The sequence below is a fragment of the Ochotona princeps genome, chromosome 4 (genome assembly GCF_030435755.1).
Source record: "Ochotona princeps isolate mOchPri1 chromosome 4, mOchPri1.hap1, whole genome shotgun sequence".
Taxonomy (NCBI): Eukaryota; Metazoa; Chordata; class Mammalia; order Lagomorpha; family Ochotonidae; genus Ochotona; species Ochotona princeps.
The window spans coordinates 9,652,559-9,678,901 of NC_080835.1; the positions used below are offsets into that span (position 1 = coordinate 9,652,559).

Below are 26,343 nucleotides of genomic sequence, written 5' to 3' on the forward strand. Positions count from 1 at the left end.
CTTCTCCTAAGTTATTTATAAAGAGAAATCACTAATGAACTCTGCTGGTTCAAGTGCTCCTGAACTGGACGAATGATCCCCGGGATGTTTGTATCATTAATTTCCGTAATAAACTTGGAACAGTCAAATGCAGTGCCACAGCTCCCAGGATGGATTTTCAAGATGACAATACAGTCTTTGGTGAGGGCCTTGGTTTCCCCTGCCCTGTGGCCTCTTTGGTTCTTGCCCCCAACACATTCCCTCTCTGGAGATCATCCTGTCCCCGTTCCTTCCCTGCCAGGCCTGGCGCTTGGTAGCAGTTCCCTTTCCTCTCTGGCTCTTTGACTTGCCTTCACCGTGTTTTTCTGGAGTTACAGCCTGCAAGGCCACAGGATCCCACTAGGTGGCACCCACGCCTCACTGGGGATGTACACGTTCCTGACCTGTGCTGAGCTGGTTGGACTGTGGGCTTGTCCCACTTGCCCAGCTTCTGCCTAGAGGGGCAAGGGCCATGAAACAGGCTGCACAGCTCACCAGTATGCTACAGCCCAAACTTGCACCCTTTCCCCACAAAACCCAGGTCAGCGTTTCAGAGCTCTGCTGTTTACTGGTCATCCCGCGGCCTGGGTGGGCGTCCTCTGCTTCCAGCAGTGCCAGGAGTGGCAGACCCAGTGTCTAATGGTTCCACAAGTCAGCCCTCCTCTTCCTTCTCAGAAACTGCCCAGAGCTGTGGAGAACTGCTCCACGAGGCTGCTTGCTAGCCTGTGCCTCCATGCCCGTTATCTCCTCATGTCCTCTTGTTGCCATTCAGCTCCAGTTTCAAATGGGGGGAAGACACGGGGTGGCAGGCCTGGAAGAGAAGGACCAGACAGGACCAGATCTCAGAGGTTCTTCTGTGGCACTGACGTCTGTCCCCAGGACCAGCCGAGTCCCTGGGCTCCAGTGTTTACTGCCCTCCACCCCAACTACACTTAGGCTGCCTCCCGTGGCTTTGTGGGAAGAAGCCGCAGATGTCTCTCTGGGAGCACAGTGGAATGCTTTGCCAAGGTGGCAACAGGAGGCAGAGGGGCAGGCTTCCCAGGACAGGGTGGCATCATGAGTGGCTCTGGCTGGTCCCGTGACATCTGCACCTAGACACTGCCTGCTCCCCACCCCTGCACTGGGGTGGCACCCACACTTGGGCTCGAGTGCTCCCCAGGCCTCCCTTCCTGCTTCCTGTGAAGTCACTGGGCATGCTTGGCCAGACCACAGGGGAGCTCTTCCTGCAGAGCCCGCAGCTTGGCTCAGGCCCTTTGTCTAGTTCAGAGCCTCAGCTCGATTCCTAGCTCAGAGAAGACCACAAGTGCTGTGTGGGGCAAGGCCAAATGAAAAGCCACCACATTAATTCATTTCATACTCCAATATCCCTGGACACGTGACAACTTGAAAAAAAATATTTATTTGAAAGGTAGAGTGACAAAATATTTGCATCCGCTGAGCTGACTCACTTCCTAAATGATCGCAACTGCCAATGCTTGGCCAGGCTGAAGCCAGGAGCCCTGAACCCTGGGCTTCCCAGCGAGTGGCAGGAACTCAGACTCAAGTACGTGAGTTAGCATCTGCCACTTCCCACCATGCTAGCAGGGGCCAGACCGGAGGTGGAGGAGCTGGGATTGGAACTGGTGCTCCGGCGTGGGATGCAGTCACTACAAGTGTCAGTTTAGCCTGCTGCAATACCCAAAACCGCATCGTGCACCACACTGAAACTAACTACTCTTCAGTTCAGGGGAACTTTTTGCTTTGAAGTTCTCAGATTTCCTTGACATAAGGCAAAAAGAATGTGCTGGCATCAGGAGTTACATGCCCAAACCCCTCCAAGAGTCAGCCAGGTAACATACAGGGAAGAGGACACTGGGACTACAGGGACATGGGTGAGTGGACAGAGGGCAGCCATTGTTCTGTAGCAGGTGGCTGGGATGCAAGAATGGAGACCCCAAAGTTGCCCAGGCCATAGCAGCATGTCCTCAACAGTGAGCGAGACCCTCACTGAGGGTTCTGGCTGGGTCCAGCCAAAGCCAGAGCTCTCTGAAATCTTAGTGGAATCAGTTCCCATTGAGCTGCATGACCGGACTGATCCTTCTGGAATGTATCACCCAAACATACCACATTTCTCTCCCCTGCTAAATGGTTTTTGGTGGGTTTTTGGTTGGTTGGTTGGTTGGTTGGTTGGTTGGTTTTTTAAAATAGACCATGGTTGCTTTGAGGTCACTGTATGGTGGTCAGACATCAAAGAGCCTTTCTCAAGAAAGACCTGCAGAGGAAATATTCGAGGTCTCACTTCCTTTCAGAGAGCCTCTCACCTCCCCTTTAGGAATCCCCTTTCCCCGCCAGGTATGGGCAGGTAAATGAGTGGCCCTGATGCTAAATTTTCAGCATGATCAGGGGCAGATCTGTGACTCTGACCTGGCCCTTCAGGTGGAGATTGAGGCCTGATGGAAGGGTGTTGGTTGGGGGCCAGAGTGATGACCAGACTACTGATGCGCTGGCCCTGCCCCCACTCTGCCTCCTACTGCTGATGACTGCTCCCTGTAGCTAGAAGGCCGAGTGGGAAATGGCTCCAAACCCAAAATGTGCCACCTAGCATGTCACTGCATTCCCACCAAGCTGCCCAGTGCCCAAGGGCTCAGTGAAACCAGCACAGCTTCTTCCCTCTATTCAGTCCCTGCTCTCCTCCTCGTGGCTAGGATCATTCAAACCCAAGGTGATTCCAGCCCCATTCTCTGACTCTCCAGTTAGTTAACTGATGGACTTGGGATGGATTTATCAGGTTCCCCTCTGTGCCAGGTCCTGGAGTGGCACCTGTGCCCTTGACAGCCAGCAGTCCATCTCTGGAGAAGGCATCTTTAGACCTGGGGTTGGGGTGAGGCTTCGGGTCCAGTGGCCCACGTGTCACCCCAGTGCCCACTTGCTCCCTCGGGGACAGGTGCTATGAACGTGCCAAGCTGCCTGTGTGCTTGGGTGGTCAACCCTCCCCACAGGGCATCTCCAGAAGAGGCGTTAGTACTGCTGTTCTCAGAAAGTTAGAAAAGCATTGTTTACAAAGAATGTTCCCAACAGGCACCAGGGAAATGCCCCATCCCAGTGAGAGCTTCCTCGCCAGGGTCAGAGTCCAAGGAGAAAAGGCTCATTGTGCCCTGTAAGGAAGGGTCCACATTCTGGACACCCACAAATCTAAGAGGTCACCCACTTGGAGAGGCCTGGCCCTGCTGTCACAGTTCTGTCCTGGGCCAGGGTCTGCTGTGGGCAGGGTATGAGCTGGCCTGCCCCTGCGTGCAGCAGGACATAAGCAAAGGGCACTCTGGTCTCTGTCCAGCTTCTGGCTGGAGTAGAAGTCCGGCAGGCCCTTCTAGGGGAATGAAGCTACGCTGGGTCTGGACGGCTGGGTCCAGCTCCTGGTTTTCAGTTCCTGGTGGTGAGTTCTGAGGGATGAGAAGGAAGCCTGTGGGAGGAGGAGACTTCAGTTCCCAGTGGTGACTCAGGGACATGGGGCACAGGCCCAACCCTGGGCTCCTTCTGGGTACAACTGCTTGTCCTGCTGCTGGTGGCAGCGGTGCAGGGTGCCGGTCTCAGGAAAGGCCCCAGGGCTCTTTGTGGACGGAGCTTCAGAGATGACGCTCGCTCGGATGGAGGATTCCCCTGTTACCACACCAGTGCCATCACCCACGTGGCTGGCACCTGCTGCAGCCTCAGTGAGTACCCAGGTGCTCAGGGCTCCCAGTTCTTGTCTTGGCAGCTGCAGACTTGGTGTGCTGGGCCTCTGACCTCCACCACACTCACCTGTTACAACCTCTGCACCGCATGTAGGTCGTAGTCGCTGTCGGAGGAGTTGTCGGGCTGGGCGGAGGAGCGATGCAGCGCCCCCTCCAGGGCTGGGAAAAGACAGGGGGCAGTTTGCAGAGGGCTCAGGGGCTACACAGAGCCCCTGAAAGCCAAAGGCCGATGCCCACGTGGGTGGAAAGCTCACAGGCTCTCTGAGCTGATGCCAGCCCCTATGTTTGTTTTGATCAGATCAGTCAAGCACTCACTAACGAGGCTGAACTCCAGGCCCCTGGGGCGCATTTGTTAGCACCAGCGAGGGAACCTGAGGGCCAGGGCTCCTGCAGGCCATTTAATGGCTCTCTTCCACCTCCCAGAATTCCAAGGGGCCTCATTTACCATCAACCCCTTCAAGGCCCTGCAGGAAACAGGCCCATTAGGTCCCAGCGAGGCTGGGGTTAACAGTGCCCACCCGCCCTTCCAAGTGCTTTCTGCTCTGTAGATGAATAGCTCACATCCTCCCAGGAGCCATCCTGGCCTGTCAAGTGGGCCGTTTGATCCCTTGCCCCCTGCAGCCTCCCAGCTCGCTCTGGGCAGTCACGTGAGCCTCATTCAAGGACACCATGTGACCAGTCTGGGCAGGACAGGCCCAGCTCTGCCCACTGCTTACCTGGATAAGCAGACAAACAGGAGTTCCTGGGGGGCTGGCTGTACTCATTGTCCACATGGGAGGAAGCCGCAGGGTTTCCCACCTGGGAGCGGACGGTGGCCGTGTGGTTGCGGTGGAAGGACACTGAGCAGGTGGGGAGACACTGCTGTCAGTGGGGCTGCTCCTTCCTCCCGCTCTTTCCCAAAGGGTGTCTTGAGGATGTCATGGGGAAGGGGGTGAGGGCACCCACAGTCTCTTCAGTGCACCCTTCTCCCTTTGCTCTCTTCCTGGGGAGGTTCATGATTTTGATTGGTGGGTTGGGGCCGTCATTCGGTCCGTCAGTCCTCAAACATTCGTCCACCAGGAAATTGAACACAGTGACTGAGCATACACTCCCCGGACTCTGGGGACCGAGGGCCTTTGCATTGCCAAAAAGGTAATTCGTGAAGGCTTTGGCCGTGGGCTTGGGAAGGAGAAGAATGAATGGGGAGTCTTTGCTTCTATTTGTAGGGGTGATGCTCGCCCTGGCTGAAAGGAGAAGGGGTGGAGACCAGGGGAGGGGAACAGGCTGGCTCTGCTAATTTATTCCACAGTATGAGCAGCCTAGGCAACCCTTCTCAAGGCATGCCTGCCTCGGAGATACCCACGAGGTTCCAGAAAGGCCTGATGGAACACAGAGCATGTGGAGCTTTTCTCAGCTCATGGATCCCCGGATTCCATCATGCAGTCCCCTTTTGGGAGTAACTGATGGTGGCCACTGTGTTGGGGAGGCTGCACAAGGAAGTGACTGTCCCTGGGATCTCACAACGGGGACCCACGGTCTCTGAGGCTCCAGAGGCAAAACCCACTCAGCTCTCTGTCCTGTGCCTCAGCCTGCCCAGTGCAGAGACATCTGCTGGCCGCAGTCAGCCCCCTGAGGAGCGAGGCTGGGACCAGAGGCAGCCTCCAAGGCTTGCTTCTGGGACACTCACTGTTCTGGTTCATTTCCGTGGGGCCAATCCACTGGCGCTGCTTCTTCTGGCGGACTGAGCAACAAATAGAAAAGCAGGTCAGGATGGGAGCGGGGGAGACCCCAGGGCTAGGAGGGAGGGCAGGGCTGGCAGGTGCTGCTGAAGGCAGACCCCCTAGGGTCCAGCTCTGTGAAGTGTCAGGGGTGGGGAACCTCGGGAGGGGGACTGGAGCCACCCAGTATGCAGGGACCCCCCCTACCACGGGCCAGCAATGAACTGACTGGTCTCCTGAGTTCTACAAGGCCAGGACACGACCCAGTGTGGTCACAAGGGATGTGAGTGTCCCCGTGGTCCATTGGGAAGCTGGGACTCAGAGATGGGAAGAGTGGCTCAGTCAGCATCCAGCATCGCTGGTGGGGGCTCAGCGGTGGCCCCAGGCCAGTGTTACCTGGCTCTGTCTGCCCCTCTCTGGTGGATGCGGGCCAATTAGAGATAAAGGATTCCCTGGCTTTCTGGTTCTGTTACTGTGGGCAGAAGGGCAGTGGGTAGGAGCGAGGGTTGTGCTGGGTGGTGAGGAAGGAGGTGCCCTAGGCACTGACACCTACATTTTTTCACCAGCTTCCTGTAGGCGTGAGGGCCGCACACCACCAGCAACACTGCCAGGAGCACCAGGGCCAGTACGATGCTTGCCACTGTGCCTGCAGCTGGGCCTGCAGGGTTTGGATCCTGGCCTGGGGAAGGAGCAGGGCGTAGGTCAGTCGGAACATTGGGGGTATGAAAGCTGCTGCTCAGGGACCCTCCGGGCCGCCACTGGCCTCCCACAGTCGCTTCTCTCTCCAGAAGGTCTCCAGCCTGAGTGGAGGGCCGCTATTCCCCTGACCACCCCTCCAGCCATCTCTGGACATCTCCACCCTCCTCCCCTCGATCCTTGCTCCCGCTGTCGACCATCCACAGTCCACCCCTAGAGGTCACTCGCCTCTATTATCCACCATTTAGCTTTCTTACATTGGATAGTTTCTGGTGATCACCTTTCGATCTTAGACTAACATACAAAGAACCTTGAAAACATTCCCACAGTGCTGGCTGGGGCGGATGTGGTCAGTGGGCACGGGTGCAGCTTTGCATTCAAGATCTCATGTCCCTCATCAGAGTCCCTGAGTTGGTGCTCCAGCTCTGGCTCCTGACTTCAGCTTCCTACTAACTGCAGACCCTGGGCACTGGCAGTGATGGCCCAAGCAGGGGACGCCTGCCATGTACATGGGGCCTCGGGATTGAGCCCTTGGTTCCCAGCTCCAGCCCAGCCTCAGCTGTGCAGGCATGTGGGGAGGGAACCAGTAGAGGAGTTCTCTCTCTCTCTCTCTGTTTCTCTGTGTCTCAAATAAAGAATGAAGAAAACTTATGAAAAGCTCATGTTATGGAAAAACTGCATAGACTTTGAAATTATTTACATCAGAATAAACTTCTCTTTTCATTCCCTAATCTCCACAGATTTTTGAAGGACTCTGGTATATCAATAGCCATCCTTCCTTCTAGCCATCCATCCACTTGTATGTACTCCCTACCCTTGGCCTTTTGGCTCCCATCTGGGAAGAGCAGAGAACAGTGAGGCATCCTTGTGCCGTTCCCTAGCTGTGCTCTACCAGAGCCTTTGCCCAGCATCTCTGTACCACTCCTGTTCACAGCCCTGGCCTCCTGCTCACCGCTCCCTGATGAGTCCCCTCTCCACCCTCACCTGGCCCGGGGGGTCTCTGTCTGGCACCTGGGAGCCTGTCCCCTAGCACTTGCCCAATGACCATGTCCCAGAGGAAGAGTCCCAAACTGCCTCACCCGCCCTTGCTGTGGGCAACTCACATGTGACAAACACTCTCTTGCAGTTACTTCTTTTCTCCTGCAGCTCGTGGCACTGGGACAGCCTCTCCCGGTCACAGAAGAAGCCTGAGGCAGTCTTCCTGCCGGTATCCAGCAAGTGGTAGGAGCTGACTCTGCCGCACTGCTGCTCCTGGCACAGCTCCTCCCATCGCACCATACCCTTGGCTGGGGCACTGTGGCACAGGGCTGCCCACTGTGTGCGCTGGCGCACCTCCACGGTACCCTCACATGTGCCGCTGCCCCCGACCAGGCGGCTCTGCACCTTGGGCTGGAAACCTGGGAAGATGCAATGAGAGATGCAGTGAACGCTTGGCCCCAGTCTGCAGGCCCTGCCCCTGCTGCCTGGGCCACTTCCTTTCTTTCTGCCTTTCCTTCCTTCTAGCATCCTCTCTGGCATTTCTCCTAACCAACTCTGTCCCTGATGCTTCTTGGCATACGCTGAGTTGTGGTGACACAGGTACATCAAGTAGAGAAGCTGGCAAGGTGGCAGTGCCTGCTGGCAGCCCTCAGCACAGAGCTGGCAGCCCTGTGTCAGGTGGCAGGAAGAGTGTGGGACACCAACCTCATCTGTGTCCCTTTGCTCTTAGAAGCATACTCTGCTTGTCTTGCTGCTCCTTGGGACGTGGGACAGGTTCTCAAGAGAGGGAGAGACAGGGAGGGAGACGGGGAAAACTTGGTTGAAGGCCCGGATGGAGGCTCACAGGTGGAACAGAACCCAGGCCCTGTGCCCTGAGGGTTACACTTTCAGCCAGTGGGGCCTGGGAGAGAAATGAAACTTGTTCATTTCTGCTCATCAGGGTGGGGCCCAGAAGCCCTCCGCTGAGGTTGGTTTTGCTCCGTGAGACGGGCTGTGATCTCACTGGCTTTGTCCAGTTTCCATAGCAACGTCGACCTTCAAAGCCCTAGTATATCCTCTCTTTAGAAGAAACTTCAGAGGCTAGACCCCTGGGCATGGTTTTGCAGGTTGTCACACTCAAGAAGGCTCCTAGCTGTCAGGCGAGTGGGGCCAAGGGCCACTGGAGGCTGCTTCTGCCTGGAGTAGGGGGCTGTGCTTTGTGAATCCATACCAGCTGTCCAGCAGTGGCAAGGGTGGGGTGGCCCTGTCTACAGGAAGCCAAGGGACTGGGAGTCTTGGGCAGAGGGCTCACTGCGACCCCACTGGAATGCAGGTTCTGATTCGGTGGGCCTGGGGACTCCAGAATCCGTGTTTCTAACCAGCTCCCAGGCAATGCACCTGCCCACGGGGGTGGGGAGGAGGGCACACTAGGAGCAGCCAAGGCCTAGATAACACTCAGAGTGGTGATGGTTACACAGTGCTCTGTGACCTCGGTTGAGCAGGGCACTTCACCTCCACTTCCGTGTCACAACACTAGGAAAACACCTCCTGAGGGCCCTGTGAGCACTGAAGATGTGCCACGATGTTCCCTGGGAACCGGACGGCTCTCAGAGCACATCCAGGTGACCCCCTAAACCCCACTAAGGGTCTGCTGCCACCTGTCTTCCTGCAGCTCCATCCTTTGATCTTGGGGTCGGCTCTGTCTCCCCTCAGCCACAGCAACCCTCTGGGCTCAGGACCCTGGGAAGGGGGAGCAACTCCATCTTTGCTACTTGCCTGCTGTCCTGTCACTGGGCACCGGCAGCCGCCTCTCCTCCCTGAACTTACTAAACACTCCTCCTGCAAGCCCCATCTCCGCTTCACTCTTCTGTTGTACCTCTGTGGTTCTTTAGGGCGTGGGCAGAGTTGATGGGCAGAGATACCCCAAGACACCCCAGTCATATCCCGGAAAACCCTGCTCAGACCGCACCCCCTCCCAGGGAAGGTGATTGGCCGGCCCTCACTTACCCGAGCAGACAACAGCAAGAGCCCGGTGGCTGTCCCAGGGCTGGATTCTCCGGAAGCACTGCTCCAGGGAGGTACAGTTCGTGTTCTGGATGGCCCACCGGATTGGCAAAGGCCTGAGTCCCCCTGGTTCTCCCGCATCCTGTGCACCCATTGCCTCTGCCTGAATCACTTCCTTCAGGGCACCGCACTGCAGGGTGCTACAGACCAGTGTTCCCAAGTCCTTGGCTTTGTCCTGTGTCTCAGCGCTGATGGTGCCCCCCAGGCTGCCCCTGTAGAACTCCACCACTCCGGCACAGCGCAGGCCCCGGGACCCCGGGACCAGCCGCAGCCTGGGGGGAGCTAGGAGAAGAGACAGAGGTCAGACTCCATGGTGAGAGTGCTGCGGGGGGGGGGGGGCACAGGCACTGCACACTGCACACTTTCATTGAGATGCAGATATAACTGCACCCCCTGGGGTGGGGTGTCTTAGGTATTCAATCTGCCCCTAGCACCACCACCCCCAAACACACAGGAGGCCTTTAAAATCTTCTTACCTGTGGGCTGTGGAGTGGTTGTCGGTGGGGGACTTGTGGGCCGAGGGGTCATTTTCTTGGGTTCTGCAATGAGACAGTCCAGTGGGAAGGGAGGAGGAAAGGCATTGGTGGTGGGGAGAAGGACCAGGAGCTTGTGGCATAAATGCCACCTGCTGTGTAAGCCCACTTGAGCCACACATGACAATGTTTGGGCCTCCTGAGGGGACAGTGCCACCCCCCTTTACAGATGGGAAAAGTGGGGCCTAGAGGGGATTTTGACCCTCAGCAATCAGCAGAGTCTGGGCCTGCTTTTTCATCGTGCCAGAGAGGTACCGGTTGCCCCATGACCTTCCCCTTCCTGTTCTCCCCGCCCCCCCATTGCATACCTGGTGTGTGTTGCGGGGTGGTGAGTGATCACAACTGAGAGGTGTCCTCCCCATCCGCCTGCCTGCTCAGGCCCTGGGTAGCCAATGCCCAAGCCAAGGGCTTACTCACCTACACAGACCAGACCCAGCGAGCGGCATGAACTGGCCCAGCTGCTGCTGCTGCAGTTGTCAAAGGACCCCAGGGGTCCGTGGCAGAAGATCTGGTTCTGGACTCTGTGGAAGGCAGGGAAGGAGCCAGCAGCCAGGGCGTCCCCACAGTGCAGCTGCTGACAGATGCTCTGCAGCTGCGAGGGATCCCTCCAGCCATCTGGGCCTCTGCCCCAGCTCTGGCTGCACACCGTGTGCCACGAGCCCCCGACGTGGACCTCCAACAGGCCCTGGCATGGCGATGGGGAGCCAGTGAGGTTCACCGGGATTCCTGCAGGGTCAGAGAGATGGAGGGGTTGGTCAGACCAAGGAGCACGGCCCTGCCCCCACACCACACGCTTGCCGGGACTTCCAGGGCTGCAGGCTTAGCTGCCTGAGCTAGTACTCGCTTAACTGCGGACTCCAATTTCATAGCCACAGGGGAGAGCACTTCAAGCCAAAGTACCCACTGCCAGGCAGAATCATTTCATTCCTGAATATTCCAAACACTTTTAAATTATTTTTACAGAGATACAGTTTACAAATAATGCCCAATACCTGCCTCTCATCCCTTCTCATTGTAGAGTAACATTTTACTGTGGGAGTGTTTCTGGGGTTTGCCTATTGTGGATAAAGCTGTGAACGAATTTGGCACAAGGTAATGGACGAAGGCTGGCTCTATGGCACAGTGAGTTAAGCGGCTGCCTGTGGTGCCGGCAACCCATACGAGCACCAGTTTGCACCCCAGCTACTCTGCCTCCACTCCAGCTCCCTGCTGGTGTCCCTGGGATAGCTGCAGAAAATGACCTGAGTGCTTGGGCTGATGCAGCCATGTGGGAGACCCAGGGGAAACTCCTGGCTCCTGGCTTCAACCTAGCCCAGCCTCGATTGTGTGAGCCATTTAAGGAGTGAACAGCAGATGGTAGATCTCTCTGTCTCTCTTTCTCTGTAACCCTGCCTTTCAAATAAATAAATAACCTTTTTTTAAAAGGTAATGAAAAATAGGATAAAAGATAATGTGCATTTTCCATGAATTTTTTCCTGCTGGTCTTTGTGATTGCTCTTTTTTTTTTTTTTTGCTTGGGAAAATATTAAGAGTGAAGTTGCTGGGTGAGACCTGGATATGTGGCTCATATAATTTCCTAAAGCTCCACAAGAGGAGAGAACACACACACTCACAAGCACACACGTGCACATATCCACACAATATCCACACATGCACACACGCACAGACGTGCAGTAGACATGTACACATGCATGGATGTATCCATGCACCTGTGGCCATGGGTGTGCATGTTTGCACCTACATGTGTGCGCGCACACACACACACACACACACACACACACAGTTGTTCCTTGGTATCTACAGTGGACTGGCCCAGCACCTGCACAAAGGTTCCAGCATCTGCAATGGTCAAGTTCCTCATCGATAAAGCAGTGGAGTAGTTGTATGGAACCTGTGCACTTTTCCCATTTACTAAGTCATCTCCAAATTACTTATAATACCTAACGCAAGGTAAAGGTGTGTCAATAGTTTTCTGCCTGTTTGTTTTTTGTTCAAGGAAAAATGACAAGAAGAAAAGCCTGCACATCCGGCCTGACATTGTGGCCAGCATCCCCTGAGCATGTGTGTGGCTGTGCATGGTGTGTTTGGGTGTGCATGTGTTCAGGTCCTGACTGTCCCACGTCTGACCCAGCTCCCTGCTAATGTGCCCAGGAAAGCTTCAGAAGACTCCCCAAGTATTTAGACCCCTGCCACTCACGTGGGAGATTCAGGGGGGTTCCCAGCTGTTGGCTTCATCTTGGCCTGACTTCAGCGGGGAGTGAACCAGCAGGGGATTCTTTTTCTCCCTCTCTCTCTCTCTCCCCTTCCTTCTCTCTCTACAACTCTGCCATTCAAATAAATTAATCTATTTTTAAATGTATATACATATTTGTAAAGATACTATAATAAGCATAACTATAGTTGCTTTTTAATTGAAGTTTTATTTAAAAGGCAGAGTTAGAGGGACATACAATATCCCATATGGGGCGCTGGTGCTGTTGGCAGAGGCATAACTTACTATGCCACAGCATCTTCCTTCCTTCCTTCCTTCCTTCCTTCCTTCCTTCCTTCCTTCCTTCCTTCCTTCCTTCCTTCATTTTTGAGAGAGAGAAATACACACAGATCAATAGGAGCTTCAGAACTGATTCATTCCTCAGATGCAGACAGTAACCAGAGCTGGGCCAGGCCAAAGCTGCTAGCTAGAGGGCCTTCATGTGGGTGGCAGGGCCCAGCCTCTTGAGCTGTCACCTGAGGTCCCCTCCCATCCAAGGTCTGCACTAGCAGGAAGGCAGAATCAGGCAGGCCAGGACTCGAACCCAGGCACTCTGATACAGGAAGTGGGTGAACCAACCAGCAGCTTACCTGCTAGGCTAAAAGTCCACTGACTAGCTACCATGCTAAAAGACTCACATGGGTACAGATGGCTGAGTGTATCTCTATTTGTATTTGCGCAAGGAGCTTCTGGAAGGATGTGCAAGAGAAAAATAAATATGGCCATGCCCTAGAGCTCTCAGGGATGGGGAAGAGACTGGGAAAACAGGGATGGAGGAGACCCCCTCTGCACATTTCAGAGCAAGGCAGCTCCAGGGAATTCTGAAGTGGAGGCTCTCCTCTCTGGGAATCACCAGTTGGGCGGGCTGCCTTGTCCTTCTTGCAGTGCCACCACTTGGCGCCTTGTGTGGGATACGGCCTGCCAGGGGCATGGGCTGCTCAGATGCTCATGTCACTGACTTCCTCCCCAGCTAGCAGACTGCCCGCATGACTCCTCACTAGGAGACAAACTGGGCCTTCATGTTACAGGTGGGTAGACCAGGGCTCTGAGCGTCAGCCGTCTGCGGAGCTCAGAGCCTACACATCAGCCGTGTGCCTGCAGAGGCCCATGGACCTCCTGATGGATGCTGAGTGACTTCTTGAGAGCCTCTAGCCTCGTTTCTCTCAAAATTACTGCCAGTGTGGCTTTATCCCAGCTAACACATGAGAAAGAGATAGTGAGGTTTTGAGTGTGGGAGTCACTGCGTTTAAAAGAGTTAAGTGGGTTTCTTTGCAGCAGGACTTCTCAGGGCTTTAACTAGGCCAGAGTACATTGTCACCCTTCAGTGAGGACCCACAGAACCCTGCCTGAGAACTGCTGGCCCAGGATCACAATTCAGCCTTGCCTGCTAGAGGTTCAACCACACTGTAGAACTCCCCAGCCTCAAATGACCCTGACCCTGAAGTGTTTGGTGAGACTGAGAGGAAACAGGACTCTGTTGTATGTGCCTTTTGAGTGGCAGCTGGTACAGATCCTGAGACCCAGCCTGCAGGTGGTATGCTACAGCCATCTCAGGCATCCACCTGCCACGGACACCTTAGGGGGCAGGTGCATGTGGCTGTCTCTGGGAGGGCGGGTCACCTCACTGGCAGTGACAGCTTTGGTGGGCAGCTTCCCTCCAGTGCCTTGTTCCTGAATGTCCTTTGCATGGCCCTTCCTTACCTGGATTCTGCCAGCTGGACTGTCCGAAGCAGTAGGTGTCTGTAGAAGGAGAGAGAGTGGATCAGGAGGCGAAGGCTGCCTTTGCTAGCTCACACCCACACACAGCTAACCCGCTCAGTGATGCTAGGGCCCAAGGGGAATGCCTAAGTGATCAAGAGACCAAGTGAGTACTTGCAACCATTATGTCTTTCTCTCTCTCTTTTTTTTTTTAAAGGGAGCATGCATTGCAATGGATTTTCCTCCAGGCCATGATTCTCGGAGTGCTATGTACACACTAAGACCCACACAGTAGCAGTGATGCAGCTATCTTTTTTTTTTTTTTAATGGAAGGCAGACTTTCCACACAAACAATGCTTGGGGACCCGTTTGCTACTTTCTAGGACTCCCTTGGCAGTTGACGGCTCCCAGTTTCTGGAGGAGGCCAAGCTCCAGTCAATGGAAGGACTCGCAGGCCGTGGTGCTGCCCCAGGTGGCGAGGGAGCCAAGACCACAGGCGCCTTGATTGTGGGTTTGTAGGGATTTGCCTCTGACGGTGGAACAGGGACCAGAGTGGCCAGTGCATGGGGCTCCCGCTGCTGCCCAGTCTGGGTGGGGACCGGCTGTGTGTGCTGGGCCAGCTTTGTCAATACAGAACAGCTCTTTGGATTGCCACCTGTCTGTCACTTGGGGCCAAGGCTGGGTCAGGGAGAGAAGAGCACTTCACATCATAGGCAGCTTTGGGAAACTATTGTTGGATGTGAAAAAATAGGTGTTAGAAAAAGAAAAGTCCATTCCCAAGTTGGGGACATGTGTCTGCGCCAAACAACATCCAGCCTTATGACAAACCCTCCCATCTTTCTGCCAGCCTTTCTTAGCCACCTTGGGAGTCACAGACCTTGGAAGGGAAAGTGATTCGCACAGACAGGAAGTGTTGAGCCAAGGGCAGCGGCTGAGGCTCTGGTCTGGGGCAGGGGAGGGGTCATCCAACTGTCAATCACCTAACCCAGAGAACAGGAGGGAGAGCCCCTGACTCTTGGCTCCCACCTCTTTCTGGTTCCACTTCCTGGGCAAGCCCACCTTCTGAGAGTCATTACTTAGGCTAAGTCCTAAGGCTTGAAGTAGCTTGGGCCCCAAACATCTGCGCTTCGCTGCTGTCCACACACATGAGGGGTTGATGACTTGCTGCTGCTCTGGGCCAGAGCACTGACTGTGCCGCTTCCTGCCTGTGGGGCCCTGGGGAGCAAGTCAGGGAGCCCCGGTTTCCTCATCCTTGGCATGGGGGTGAGCATAGTGAGGATGAAATGAATCCATGTGGGTATAGGACTTAGCACAGGGCCCTTGTACTCTCTCAGAGCTGGCATTACTGGACCCCAGGGTGAATGTGCCTGGAGGGTTCCCCGTTTGGGAAGCCCTGAGGCCCAGCATCCCCGAAGCTCTGCTTCCCTGAAGCCCCAGGAGTCAACATTTGTTATGAGCCACAGCTGGTGCTCAGGGACAGGGCTTCACACATATCTGCTCCTCTTCCATAGCCCCCAGGGCAGGTGTCAGTAACCCATACCTGTCCTGTCCAGGGTGGCCCAGCTAGTGAGTGGCAGAGGCCCTGAGACTGACTTCAAAACCCATTCTCCCCGGCACGATGGCATAGTGGTTAAGGCCCTCGCCTTGCACGCGCCAGGATCCCATATGGGCACCGGTTCTAACCCCGGTAGCCCCGCTTCCCATACAGCTCCCTACTTGTGGCCTGGGAAAGCAGTCGAGGACGGCCCAAAGCTTTGGGACCCTGCACCCGTGTGGGAGACCCAGAAGAGGCTCCTGGCTTCGGATTGGCTCAGTCCAGCCGTTGCGGCCGCTTGGGGAGTGAACCATTGGATGGAAGATCTTCCTCTCTGTCTCTTCTCTCTGTATTTCCGCCTTTCCAATACAAATAAAATAAATCTTTAAAAAAAAATTCTCTCTGCTCACCCGAGTTGCACTTAGAGTGCCAAGTCCAGAAACACAGACAGGAACATGATCTAGATCCTGACCCCAAAGTGCCGCCTGACCCTGGTGGCCCTGGGGGCAGTGACTAAAGCCAGCCGCACCTACAGACCGCACAGAGAGCCACTCGGCCTTGCTGCTGCTGCTGCTGCTGAACATTCTCAGCAAAGAGCAAGCTGGAAAACCAAGGGGCATTCTAGCAGGAAAACGTGCCAATGCCACAGTGCCAGCACTTGGCAAGCTTTCCCTCTTCCTGGCCAAGCCACACATGGACTCTCCCGGCCTTCAGCAGTGTGTGATGGAGGCAGCTCAGCAGTTACTGCAGCCGGGAACCCCCTGGGACCTGAAGCTGTGGGCCCCGTCGTGTACGCTGAGGCAATGCCGCCTGGTGCTGGAGCCCACCACACTCCCGCGTCTATGTCACTGCCGCCTCATCCCCACCGCCCGTTATGCATTCTGGATCTGGTAGTAACAGAAAACAAGAGCTCTGCTGTGCTACAACAGCCGCCCTGGTCACCTACGAGGGTGCTGAGCCACTCTCACAGATGGTAGGGTAGGTCCAAGCCAGGATATGCTGGCCAACGATGCTTCAAGTCCCGGGCAGCACTGAGGGATGTGGCCTAAGAGCTCATCACACGACTCAGAATGGCACACAGTTAAACACTGAAGACCTGCTTATTCTGAAATTTCCTGTTTGCCACCTCCCAGGGTAACTGGCTGCAGATAAACAACCTTGGGAAGCAAAACTGCAGCTAAGGAGGAACGGATGCTGTACTTCATTTTTTGGTCGCCATGTCACAGATGAGGAAACTGGGAGGGGCTCAGCAAGTTGCCCAAGTAGCTGTTGGGGGCTGGGGCCGGGACTCTAAGCCCACCGCGCTGCGAGGATCTGCCCCTGTCTCAGCGGTCCGTGCACATCCCAAGCACAAAACTCAGATCCCAGGGACAAACCCTGGTTCTGCCTTGTCTTCTTGGAGCTGTGAGAAGGCAACAAGTCAGTGACATGGCCGATCCCTCTGCAGCCCTGGGGCAGTGGGGCGGTGGGGCTGCGGGGCAGCGGGGAGTCTATGACCCCATTGGGTAGGAATGGGACCAAGGTCTTGGCTGGCTTTCTCAGCCTGTCCCAGGGCACGCTCAGTCTTGGATTATCCACAACCTCTTTTCATTCCTTTAGCTCCTTTCCATGCGGCTGGGACCAACACCCTCCTTCCCCTCCGGAATTGCTACCCACGCTCAGGGCCCCTTTCCCCTCTGGGCCTGTGTCTGACTCCTCCCCGTCTTTTCTAGAATCCTCAAGGCCCAGGTCTTGATGCCATGGAATCTTCACATGGAAGCCTGGAGCTCTTGTGGCCTTTGACCATCCACTTACCCACCTTTGGAAACTGTGTCCCAAGCAGCTGCAGGCTGGGAAGGAGGTGCCTTCCACCCCCTCCAACTCAGTGTAGGGCTTGGAGTGGGCAAACATCGGCAAGACTCAAGGCAAGAAAAAGGGGGTCAGCATAGGGAGGCTTCGGCTCCCTCCCAGAGCCACCCCTCTGGGCCATTTGTCCCTGCCTTAGCAGATAAGCAGTTATTTTTTTATCTTGTCTGCTCTTACAAGCATTTAGTGAGGGTTGGAGGGCTATTTCCCAGCAGCAGCTGACAGCAGTGGGTGCCCTGACCACTACCTGCCTGCGACACTCAGGTCAGGCCTCGCCCGGGTGTCTGCACAGCGGGGACTGGAGTCGCATCAGCCGCGGATGAGGTTTATTTGCTCTGCGCGTACTGAGTATTTTCTTAGAGCCAATATTTACAAAGTGTTCTCCTTCCTTCTTGTTCTGCTTTTCAAATTAAGCTCAACATCCAGATGGCTCTGGAAAAGCCAAGGCCCTGCCACAACGACCTCATGGCTCTGAGCCCCAGACAAAGGGCTGTAGCTACGCCAAGGCCCTGGTGGCCCTGAGCTGTCACCTGCATTTCAAAAGCCCTTGTGTTAAACCCACGTTGGTGTCTGCGGAGAGACGCATGATTCCACACAGAGACTGTAAAGCAGCCTCCCATTTGCTCGTGTCGAAATTATGCCAAAAGCAGTTTCCAGAAATATTCAGGTGCATTTTGGGCTCGGGAATAGCAGGTGAACATCAATGCACCTGTAGGACAGACCCAGTTTTGCAGACAGCAAGGTTACTGTGGGGCACCAGGTGAGAAGGGAGCACAGGGAACAGAAAGCCACATAGGTGGCTGCAGAGCCATGCTCCCAGCTCTGCTCTCCACTTACCCTCAGGTCCTGCCCAGCCTCTCCCTCGGCACTTGCAGCCCCCATGCCCTACCTACAGCAGATGGAGACAAGCAGGTCCTGACTCAGGGGGCAGTGAGCACTCAGGATCCCAGCGAGGGGCTGGGACATGATGGGTAGTCTCCTTGGTGCTCCCACCTGCTGCAGAGCCCAGGGCAAGGTTTTGTACACAGACCCCATTTCCATCGAGGCCTGGGGGTTTGGAGCTGCCAGTTAGCCTATCTTGCAGTGAGAAAGCTGGTGGGCTGATGAGGTGCCATGTCCCCTCAAGCTGTGCCCCATTCTTTGTAAGCAGGATGCCCTCACTCAGGCCAACAACTTGGTGCTGCCCGGCTTGGCAGGAAGGTCCTGAACTCCTCCGTGTTGCTGACTCAGGGGGTCGAACATCCCTGTTCTGAGGATCTTCAGCAGGGGAGCTGACTTGAAGCTACAAGACAGTCTGGGGCTTCGGGGAAGCAAGGGGCCAAGATCTCGTGTCTCAGGCTGGGCGCTCTGTGCTGCAGTCCACGGAGTGCTGCTTGGGCTGCAGCCTGGAGGGCCTGGGGCAGCACGCACAGTGGGCAGCAGCACCCGCACAACTGTCTTCATCCCTTCAGGGGTTGGTCACTCCCTCCCTTGCAGCTCCCCTCTCGGCATGGGGTCCACACAGTGTTCTGACTGTACTGTGATGGTGACAAGAACTCCTCATTCGGAGAGTCCCAGATCCCAAAGTTCGTCCACACCCAGGGGTTCCACCTCCCACCCACAGCCCTGTGCAGCAGGGACCACGCTCTCCTTCATCTGCCAATGGTGAAATTAGTCCAGCCAGCTGGGGGACAGGCAGGACAGAAACTCCATCTCTATCACCTGGCAGCACCCCCACCCGACCACCCATGTGGGAATCCACCAACAGGGACCCTCCACATCCTTCTTGTCCCATGGTGGAGGTGGGAAAACTGAGGCCAAAAAGAAGGAGGGGCTGTCTCTGGATGCTTCCATGGGGGTCTACGGTGCTTGGGACTCAGTCATGTCTGCCAACAACCACCACCCATGTTCTGTCCTTAGTCTGCTTGTCCCAGTTTTGCCCCAGGGAGAGGACCAGGACCATCAACTCCTAAGGGCGGAGCAAAGAAGAAGATGACTGTAGTGGCAACAGAGACAGGTTCAGAGGAAGGAACTCAGGCCTACTCCCTTACGTGATGTTCCAAATCCAAAAGTTGCAGGCTGTGTAGCACATGCAAATTCACACTAACGGGCCTGGCGCAGTAACCTAGCAGCTGAAGTCCTCACCTTGCACATGCTGGGATCCCATATGGATGCTGGTTCATGTCCCAGCGGCTCCACTTCCCATCCAGCTCCCTGCTTGTGGCCTGGGAAAGCAGTACAGGCCAGCCCAATGCTTTGGGACCCTGTGCCTGCATGAGAGACCTGGAAAAAGTTCCTGGTCCCGGCTTCGGATCGGCTCAGCTCAGATCTTCCTCTCTGCCTCACCTGCACTCTGTATATCTGACTTTCCAATAAAATAAAATAAATCTTGAAAAAGAATTCACACTGACACAGAAGTGGGAATGTGTTCCTTGTGGGTCATGGCCCCAGGTCTCAGCTACGCGTGTCAGAAGGCTGCCACGGATGTACGCACAGATGGCCTACTGGCGCACACTGAAGGGGCACAGTATTATCATCTATGATCTGAAGTTTTCCAGTTCCCAGGTGCATCTGTCCTCAGGCTCCCGATAGGCGCCTGATGACCTGGAGCGAGCACAGCTTTGGTTCCCTGCCCCTCCAGGCTGCGTTTCTAACTCATGGGCTAGTGTGGTGGGGCCTCCAGCTGCTGCCTGCCTCACTGGCAGCTTGCGCTAGAGCATGGGTTCAAGTCCCAGCTGCTCCTCTTCCAGTCCAGCTTCACAGGGGAGATCAGAATGGAGTTTCTGGTTCCCAGACTGGCTCAGCCCTACTTGCTGTGGCCATTTAGGGGGAAAAAAAAAAACAGTGGATGAAAAATCTCTCTCTTTAACTTTCAATTGAATAAATCAAATAAATAAATAAATCTTATTTTTTTAAGAAAAGAGGAAAGCTCAAGTTCTGATGCTGGCTTCCAGGGCTAACATGGTTTCCAGCTGCCACGCACTGACCCGTGTTTTTCCGGCCTCTCCGGGAGCCCCTTCACAGGTCCCACGTGCCAGCTCATTCACTTCCACCAGGAATCCACCCAAATACAATCTCCCTAGGAGACTGACACACTGAGCCCTCTACAGAGATCATGGATTCTGGCACTCCTGACCCCCAGCCTCCTCTGCTCGTGTCCACTCCACCCACGGGATCCATGCACCCTCTTCCAGCACTCGTGTCCTTATAAGCTTGTCTCCCGCCACCTCCACATTGCGCCGTGACTACCCAGCAGACCCCCGGGGCAAGGATCTAGCCCGCTGTGGTCACTGCTGTATCCCCAGCCATCATGGCAGTGCCTGGGTAGCACAGGTGTTCTGTTCACGCTCTCTGCCAGCATGATCCAGCTTCATGATTGCAGGAAACCCTGAAGGTGGACACAGCCATAACGCCTGTGTTTCTAGATAGAAGACACTCAAGCGGCGATCCTACCACTTGCAGACTGATCTACATTGCTGCCAAGCCCCGTGCCCAAGGCTGCACACATACACACACATGTACGTGCAATTCTTTCTTACTGGGGGACTGTACCTGCCAGGGCCTGGTCCTTTGGACTCAGCACCAACGAGAGCCTCAGCCCTGGGACAGGAGTCATGGCGTCCCACTTTCGCTTTGCTGGTTGGTTCCCTCCATCTTTTGGGTGTCAGGTCTTAGGTGAGACGAGGGGTGACCTCCTCAGGAGTCCCCCTGGTTGCCCAGCCACAGGGTGGTGCCTGCAATCATTGGGCCTCATTGTGCCCTGGCCAGGGAGGCTCAGGGAGATGTGAGACCACTGATCGGGGGTCCCATAATCCCTGAACACAGGAAACACAGGGGTTGCACTTTTCCTTGTACTTAATGGGAGTTCTTCGCCATGAGCCACCCCGAACCATGAGGGCAGGGTTCGTCCCTCACAGGCGATGGTGCTTGCCATGTTTTGTGCAAAGCTGGGTACAGGTGGATGCTTGGCTAATATTTGCAGATGAATGAATGAGGACATGAATGAATGGATGGCCTTCATGAAATACTAAGGGAGAGAGAGCCATGATGAGGCTAGCAGCTAGCAAGACACCCAGACTGGCCCTGCCTCACTTGAATGTGGTAGTATTCCTAAGGAGGGTATCAGGAACTTACAGAGTTAGGCACCAGGCCTTGAACTACAGCTCTCTGTTGGTCGTTGCATTTAATCCCCATAAACCACTGTTTGCTGCCACTATTCCCAATGTACAGGTGAGAAAACTGAGGCATGTGGAACTAGTTCAAGGTTACCCAACTGGTCAGAATTCAAACTGCAGAGTCCAGGACTCCTCTACACCCTGTGGCTGGCTTCTGGAGTCCCAAGGGACTGGGTCTGATGGGGCCAGGCAGGACTGTGTGCCAGGCAGGGCCCGCTCCCCACCCTCCTCTGGCAGACGAGCCTTAGGAAGGTTGGAACCCAAACAGGAGCAGCAGTGGGGAGCCCAGGCCAGTAACGTTCACCCTAGGGACACTGCAGCCACTGGCATGCCCCAGGACCCGACAGTCCCAAGTTCGGTGTCTCCAGGGTCCTGGTACTAACACCTCTCTCTGAGGACCGGCTCCAAGGCTGCCTGTGCTCTGCCCAGCCCTTGGTGATGGCTCCCTCTGCCTCTGGCCGAGGCTCCATCCTATGGTCATTTTCCGAGCCGTGGGCGAGGGCAGGTCTTTCTGCTGAGCTGAGAGTACAGAGTGGGCTGAAGACAGAGGCTGCAGTGCTGGGTTGGCTCTGCTCTGCCACCCTGGCCCAACCACTTGGCTTCTCTGAGCCTCGACTGCCTTACTGTCAAATGGGGGCAGGGCTTGCCTATTTCACCTGCTGCTGAGCTCACGGAAGAAAATGGCTTCAAAAGTGTTTGTGAGCCGTGAGCCACTGCATGTGCCGAGGTAAGGGGTGTTGCACCCCAACCCCCTGGCTCCTGGCCTTCCCCACTCAGGCTTGTGTGGGGCTGGGGACCTACCCTGGAACTTCACTGGAGATGGGCTTCAGACAGGACCCTCATTGGGGGCCTGGCTGGGCCCAGCCTCCCTGTCCCCAGTGGGATGGCAGGGGAAGTTTTAGTGTATGGTTCTAAGGACACCTGGTACCTAGAGACCACAATAGCACTCTGGCAGGGTCAGCGAAGCTCGGTCTGGGTCTGTCTCTAGACCTCAGGCCAGCGAACTAAGGTGCTGGATTGCTTTTGCTGTTTTGTATTCAAGTGGCCACGTTGAACACGCGTGCACACTAACCTTGTCCAAGCAGGCAGAAAGGACCTCTATAGTGGGGGGGGGGGGCGCTATGCCATGCTCCCAAGAGTACACACACTATGCTTTTATCCAGATGTGCACGCACAGACTCCCCCATTCACACATACTCGCCAGCACTCCCTCCACCCAATTCTGCAGCAGGCGCCTGGCTGCTTGCTCCAGCAGGCAAGGCCGCCTTGCCTCCTGCCTTACTGGGAAATGGCTTGCTTTCCCGTCTCCTGCCCAGGAGTCCGGCCCCCTTTCCCCTGTATCTTCACAAACCCTGGGGAAGCACACGGAGTCTCACCAGTCCCCTCTGTCTGCATTTTATTAACAAGGGAGCTGAGATCACACGTGGCCCAGCTTAGAAGTCGGGGTCAGTGTGGGTGACTTCCCCAGAAGCACAGCTCCAGGCCCACAGTGAGGGCAGACCCTGCATGTTACCTCCTGGTCCTTGGTCCCTCTGGGCGGACCAAACAGTAGGACCAGCTCAGCTCAGCTGCGTTCCATCTCAGCGCTACCCCACACCTGGGCTAAACCAAGCACCCATGCTGAGGAGAACCTGCGTGGGATGGGCCAGCTGAGTCTGATTTTAGTACAGATCCCTCCTGGAAAGGATTCTATGAGAATCCCAACAGCACAGAGAGAAGCAGGATTGGAGGAGCATATGGAGTGCCCAGTGACCCCCAAATCTGCACAGCACTCCAGAGAGATGACATGGAGGCCCAGAGGTCTCTTTCTCTGGAGCCCAAGTGGGGAGGTCCTTGGCAGAGCCATGGCCAGAACTTACCCAGCATCCCTAGCAGGTACACAGCGGCAGCGGCCAGAAGCAGCGACTGGGAGCCCATGGGCGCGGCCTCCTCCTGCCTCAGGTCTGACAAGCTCAGCACCGGTGGGTGAGGGTGTCTGGTCCTGCGCCTCACTCTCAGGGAAGAGGGGGCGGGGCGGGCAGGCGCGGATGGTGGAGGGGTCGGGGAGGGGGGAAAGAGGGCGGGCAGTGGAGAGCAGGCTGCTGGGGCTTGCGTCACCCGTGTTTGAAGTTGAACTGTCAACTTCCTTCTGGCAAAACCACCTGCCCCAGTTCGAATGGTGGCCCTGGCTTCTGCCAGCTTCCTGCCCGCCCAAAGTGCCTGGGGCCAGGACAATGCCCACCTGGCCACCTGCACACTGGGACAGGGCCAGGCATCCTGGTGGGCGGGCAGCCCTGAGCTAGGAGTTGTGGAAGACGGACGGGGTCTACTTGGAGCCTAGGGCAGGCTCCAGGGCGTGGGGGGTAAACAGGGACATGCCTCCCTGAAGCCATGGGCTTTGAGTAGACTGGAGGGACCTGGGAGGTGAGGAGGGGACATCCTGACGTCTCTGGCTGAAGACACTGAGGGAGACCTAAGTGAACATTTTCACTTCTCCTTTAGAAGAGCTGAGGCTGGCAAGGTGACCTCCAGCAGGGTCCCAGGACACTGGGCTCACCCCAGAGTGTGTGTGGGGGGGGGGTGTAGGGGGAGTTCCAGCTTGTGGAGGGTCCCACATTGATGCTGTTGTTGGAAGGGTTGCCGCCAGTTTGAGGCCTGTGGAAGATGTGTGGTCTCTGGGATTCTCTATAGATGGGGAAGACCAGGACCGGGAGAGGGTATGGGTATGTCCTGGCTCCCCAGCCACTCCCTGCTGTCCCCCTCACGTTGCCCTGATGCTCCAGGGCTGGGATCCAGTCTGTGACGACACCCACTCAACTCACTTGGCAGAAAGAAGATAAGGAGTAGAGACTCTTAGGGGCTGCGGTCACCCCTCACACAGCCTGTGAGGGGGGTCCCTCCTCGCCTCCTAGAGCAGGCCCTGGTTCAGCCTTGGGATCGAGGGGCCCCCTCAACCTCTCCTTTTCCTCACTCAGTTGTTGACCCCAGCAAATGTCTGTTGTGTGCTGAGCCCCAGGGCTGCGGAGGAGTCGGCCCTGAGGCCTTGGTGTGTGGAAGCTCCCGGGGTCAGGGCAGCTGAGTATAGTCAGTGATCCCCACAGCCCCAGTCTCTGGCCATCACCACAGCCCAAAGGGAACAAGGCTGGTTGCTAAGCACCCTCTCCAACCAGAGACACTCCTTCCTAAGTTGCCATTTCACAGATGAAGAAACTGAGGCTCAAAAGTGGCATATCAGACCCCAGTTGCTCACAAGTGAGTTTGGAACCCACACAAAATCTCGCACTGCCCTCTACCCACCTTCCTATTCAACATAAGGCAGGTAAACCATAAATGCTGGCTTGGGTTGGGCAAAGGGCTGGCGGCACTGCTTCTTTGGCCTGTGGGCTTGGTTTTTGGAAAGCCGGAAGTGATCTAGAGCCGAGGTTGCCGCCTCTGTCCCCGTCCCTGTATGTGGTACCTGCCAGATCCCCTGGAGGGGACCCTAGGTCCCAAGAGCCTCCTCTCGCCTGACCCTTTCTGCTGCTCACCCCTGTTATTACTCATGGGGGTCCCTGTTGCTGCTACCACTTCGGGGCCCAGGCACCGGCCCTATCAGAACCCAGATCCCTGCTGCGGGAGTTTCCTGTCCTCGTTGCTACACTTTCCATGACACAAAGAGGAAGTCAGCTGAGCGCCCCAGTGAGCACGGGGCTGGGTTTTCCAATGCAGCCGGGCAGGGTGGAGGCCGAAGGTAGGGGGAGGGCATGACAAGCCCCCAGGGCCGGGTGTCAGAATCTCCTTGGTCCCCGTGCTGGAGAGACACCTGCCAGTGCTGCCCTGAGCCCCAGCAGGTAACCTGGATTTCCCAAGCACCTCTAGAATTTGCTTTTTTATGCTAGGGTGAAGCGGCCTTAGGGGATGTGGGAAAGTGGGAGGAACTGAGAGGGAGGGGCGGCGGGAGGGGAGGAAGGAGGCTGGTGCTCCTAGCAGGACCTCAGTGTTTATTGAATGAATGAGTCTGTGGCATGGTTTCCAAAGGCAGACAGGCAGACAGGGGCTGGAGAAGTTGTTTGTTGAATGACTCCCATTCAAACAACTCCCAGTAGTTGTTTGTTGAATGACTCCATGACCTGAACCCTTGGAAACTTCTTCCTGACAGCCTTGATGGGGACCCACAGGCTCCCCTGATTCAGAAAGAGCACCCTCTGCCCAGCTTGGGTCCTGCCCAGGTGGGTCATTTGCAGGGGTGGGAGGTTCTGGTTCTGGATGGTACTACCGGGGTGCAGGTATGGTGAGGGGCACCTGTGTTCCCACCCCAGCTTACTCTGGAGTATGTTGAGTGTCCCTGGACAGGTACACCTGGGGCTCCAGGCCTCAGCTGGCCCCTCTGTGCAATAGGGACCATCAGCGGATCCCAGGCCAGTTTTCTCAGAACCAGTGGGCAGCTGGGGATGCTGACCTAGTCGGCTAGAGGGTAGGGGATTTCTGAGACCTGGAAGGTTTGCCTCCTGGGCTTGCATGAGAACATGTGAGGGGTTGGGGCTCTGCAGGGAGGGCAGAGGGCAGAGCACTGCTGCTGCCCTCTGTGTGAGCTGGCTGGGGACACACACCTGCCTTCCTGTGTGCTGTTTCCCAAGTTCCAGGTGGGCGGCTCTGGGCCTAGCCATCCCTGACGAGGCTGGCTTCAGAACCCAGTGGTGCACCTACAATCCCTGGGGCAGATCCACTCGGCTGCTGACCTGTGAGCTGCTGCTGACACTGAAATGGAGCAAGTTGTGGGAAGAGTGGGGCACAGCACCAGCCCAGGGGAAAGCATGACCCCAGTTCAGGGGGGCACAGCCTGGCTCAGAGGGGCACAGCCTGGTTCAGGGAAATATTGCCTGGCTCAGAGGGGCACAGCCCCAGCTCAGGCAGTGGCTTATGATGATGGTTTTCCATGGCAGAAAGTGTATATGTGTGTAGGACTCAGGGGTCGTCCAGAAGCCTGCTTTACCTCCTGATGGGTTGGGTGACTGTGGGCAAGTCATTTCCCCTTGCCAAGAGTCATCACCGTCCTGCATGGCAGGGCTTCTAGATGATTCCATGACAGTAGCGTGAAGGGTTAGTAAACCCCAGCACGCCCCTGAGTGTGAGGACCTATCCCCTCCCTGTGCCCCATGGGCCCTATTCACCTTCCTCAGCAGGAACTTCGAGCCCCTCTCCTCTCCCACGCCTGCCAGGTCTGCAAC

At 56.0% G+C, this 26,343-nt stretch overlaps 1 protein-coding gene across 1 annotated transcript; it reads right to left on the reverse strand.

The window, feature by feature from the left end:
- Positions 1-2,176: 2,176 nt before the first annotated feature.
- On the reverse strand, positions 2,177-23,161 carry CD5 (CD5 molecule). The gene is made up of 11 exons (XM_058662978.1): positions 23,017-23,161; positions 13,628-13,666; positions 10,093-10,401; positions 9,619-9,681; positions 9,086-9,424; positions 7,225-7,518; positions 5,979-6,104; positions 5,395-5,448; positions 4,445-4,567; positions 3,796-3,887; positions 2,177-3,457 (listed from the first exon to the last, which is right to left on the reverse strand). The coding sequence occupies exons 1-10, from the start codon at positions 23,072-23,074 to the stop codon at positions 3,799-3,801; spliced, it is 1,494 nt and encodes a 497-aa protein (XP_058518961.1). The 5' UTR covers positions 23,075-23,161; the 3' UTR covers positions 2,177-3,457; positions 3,796-3,798.
- Between the last annotated feature and the right edge of the window lie 3,182 nt (positions 23,162-26,343).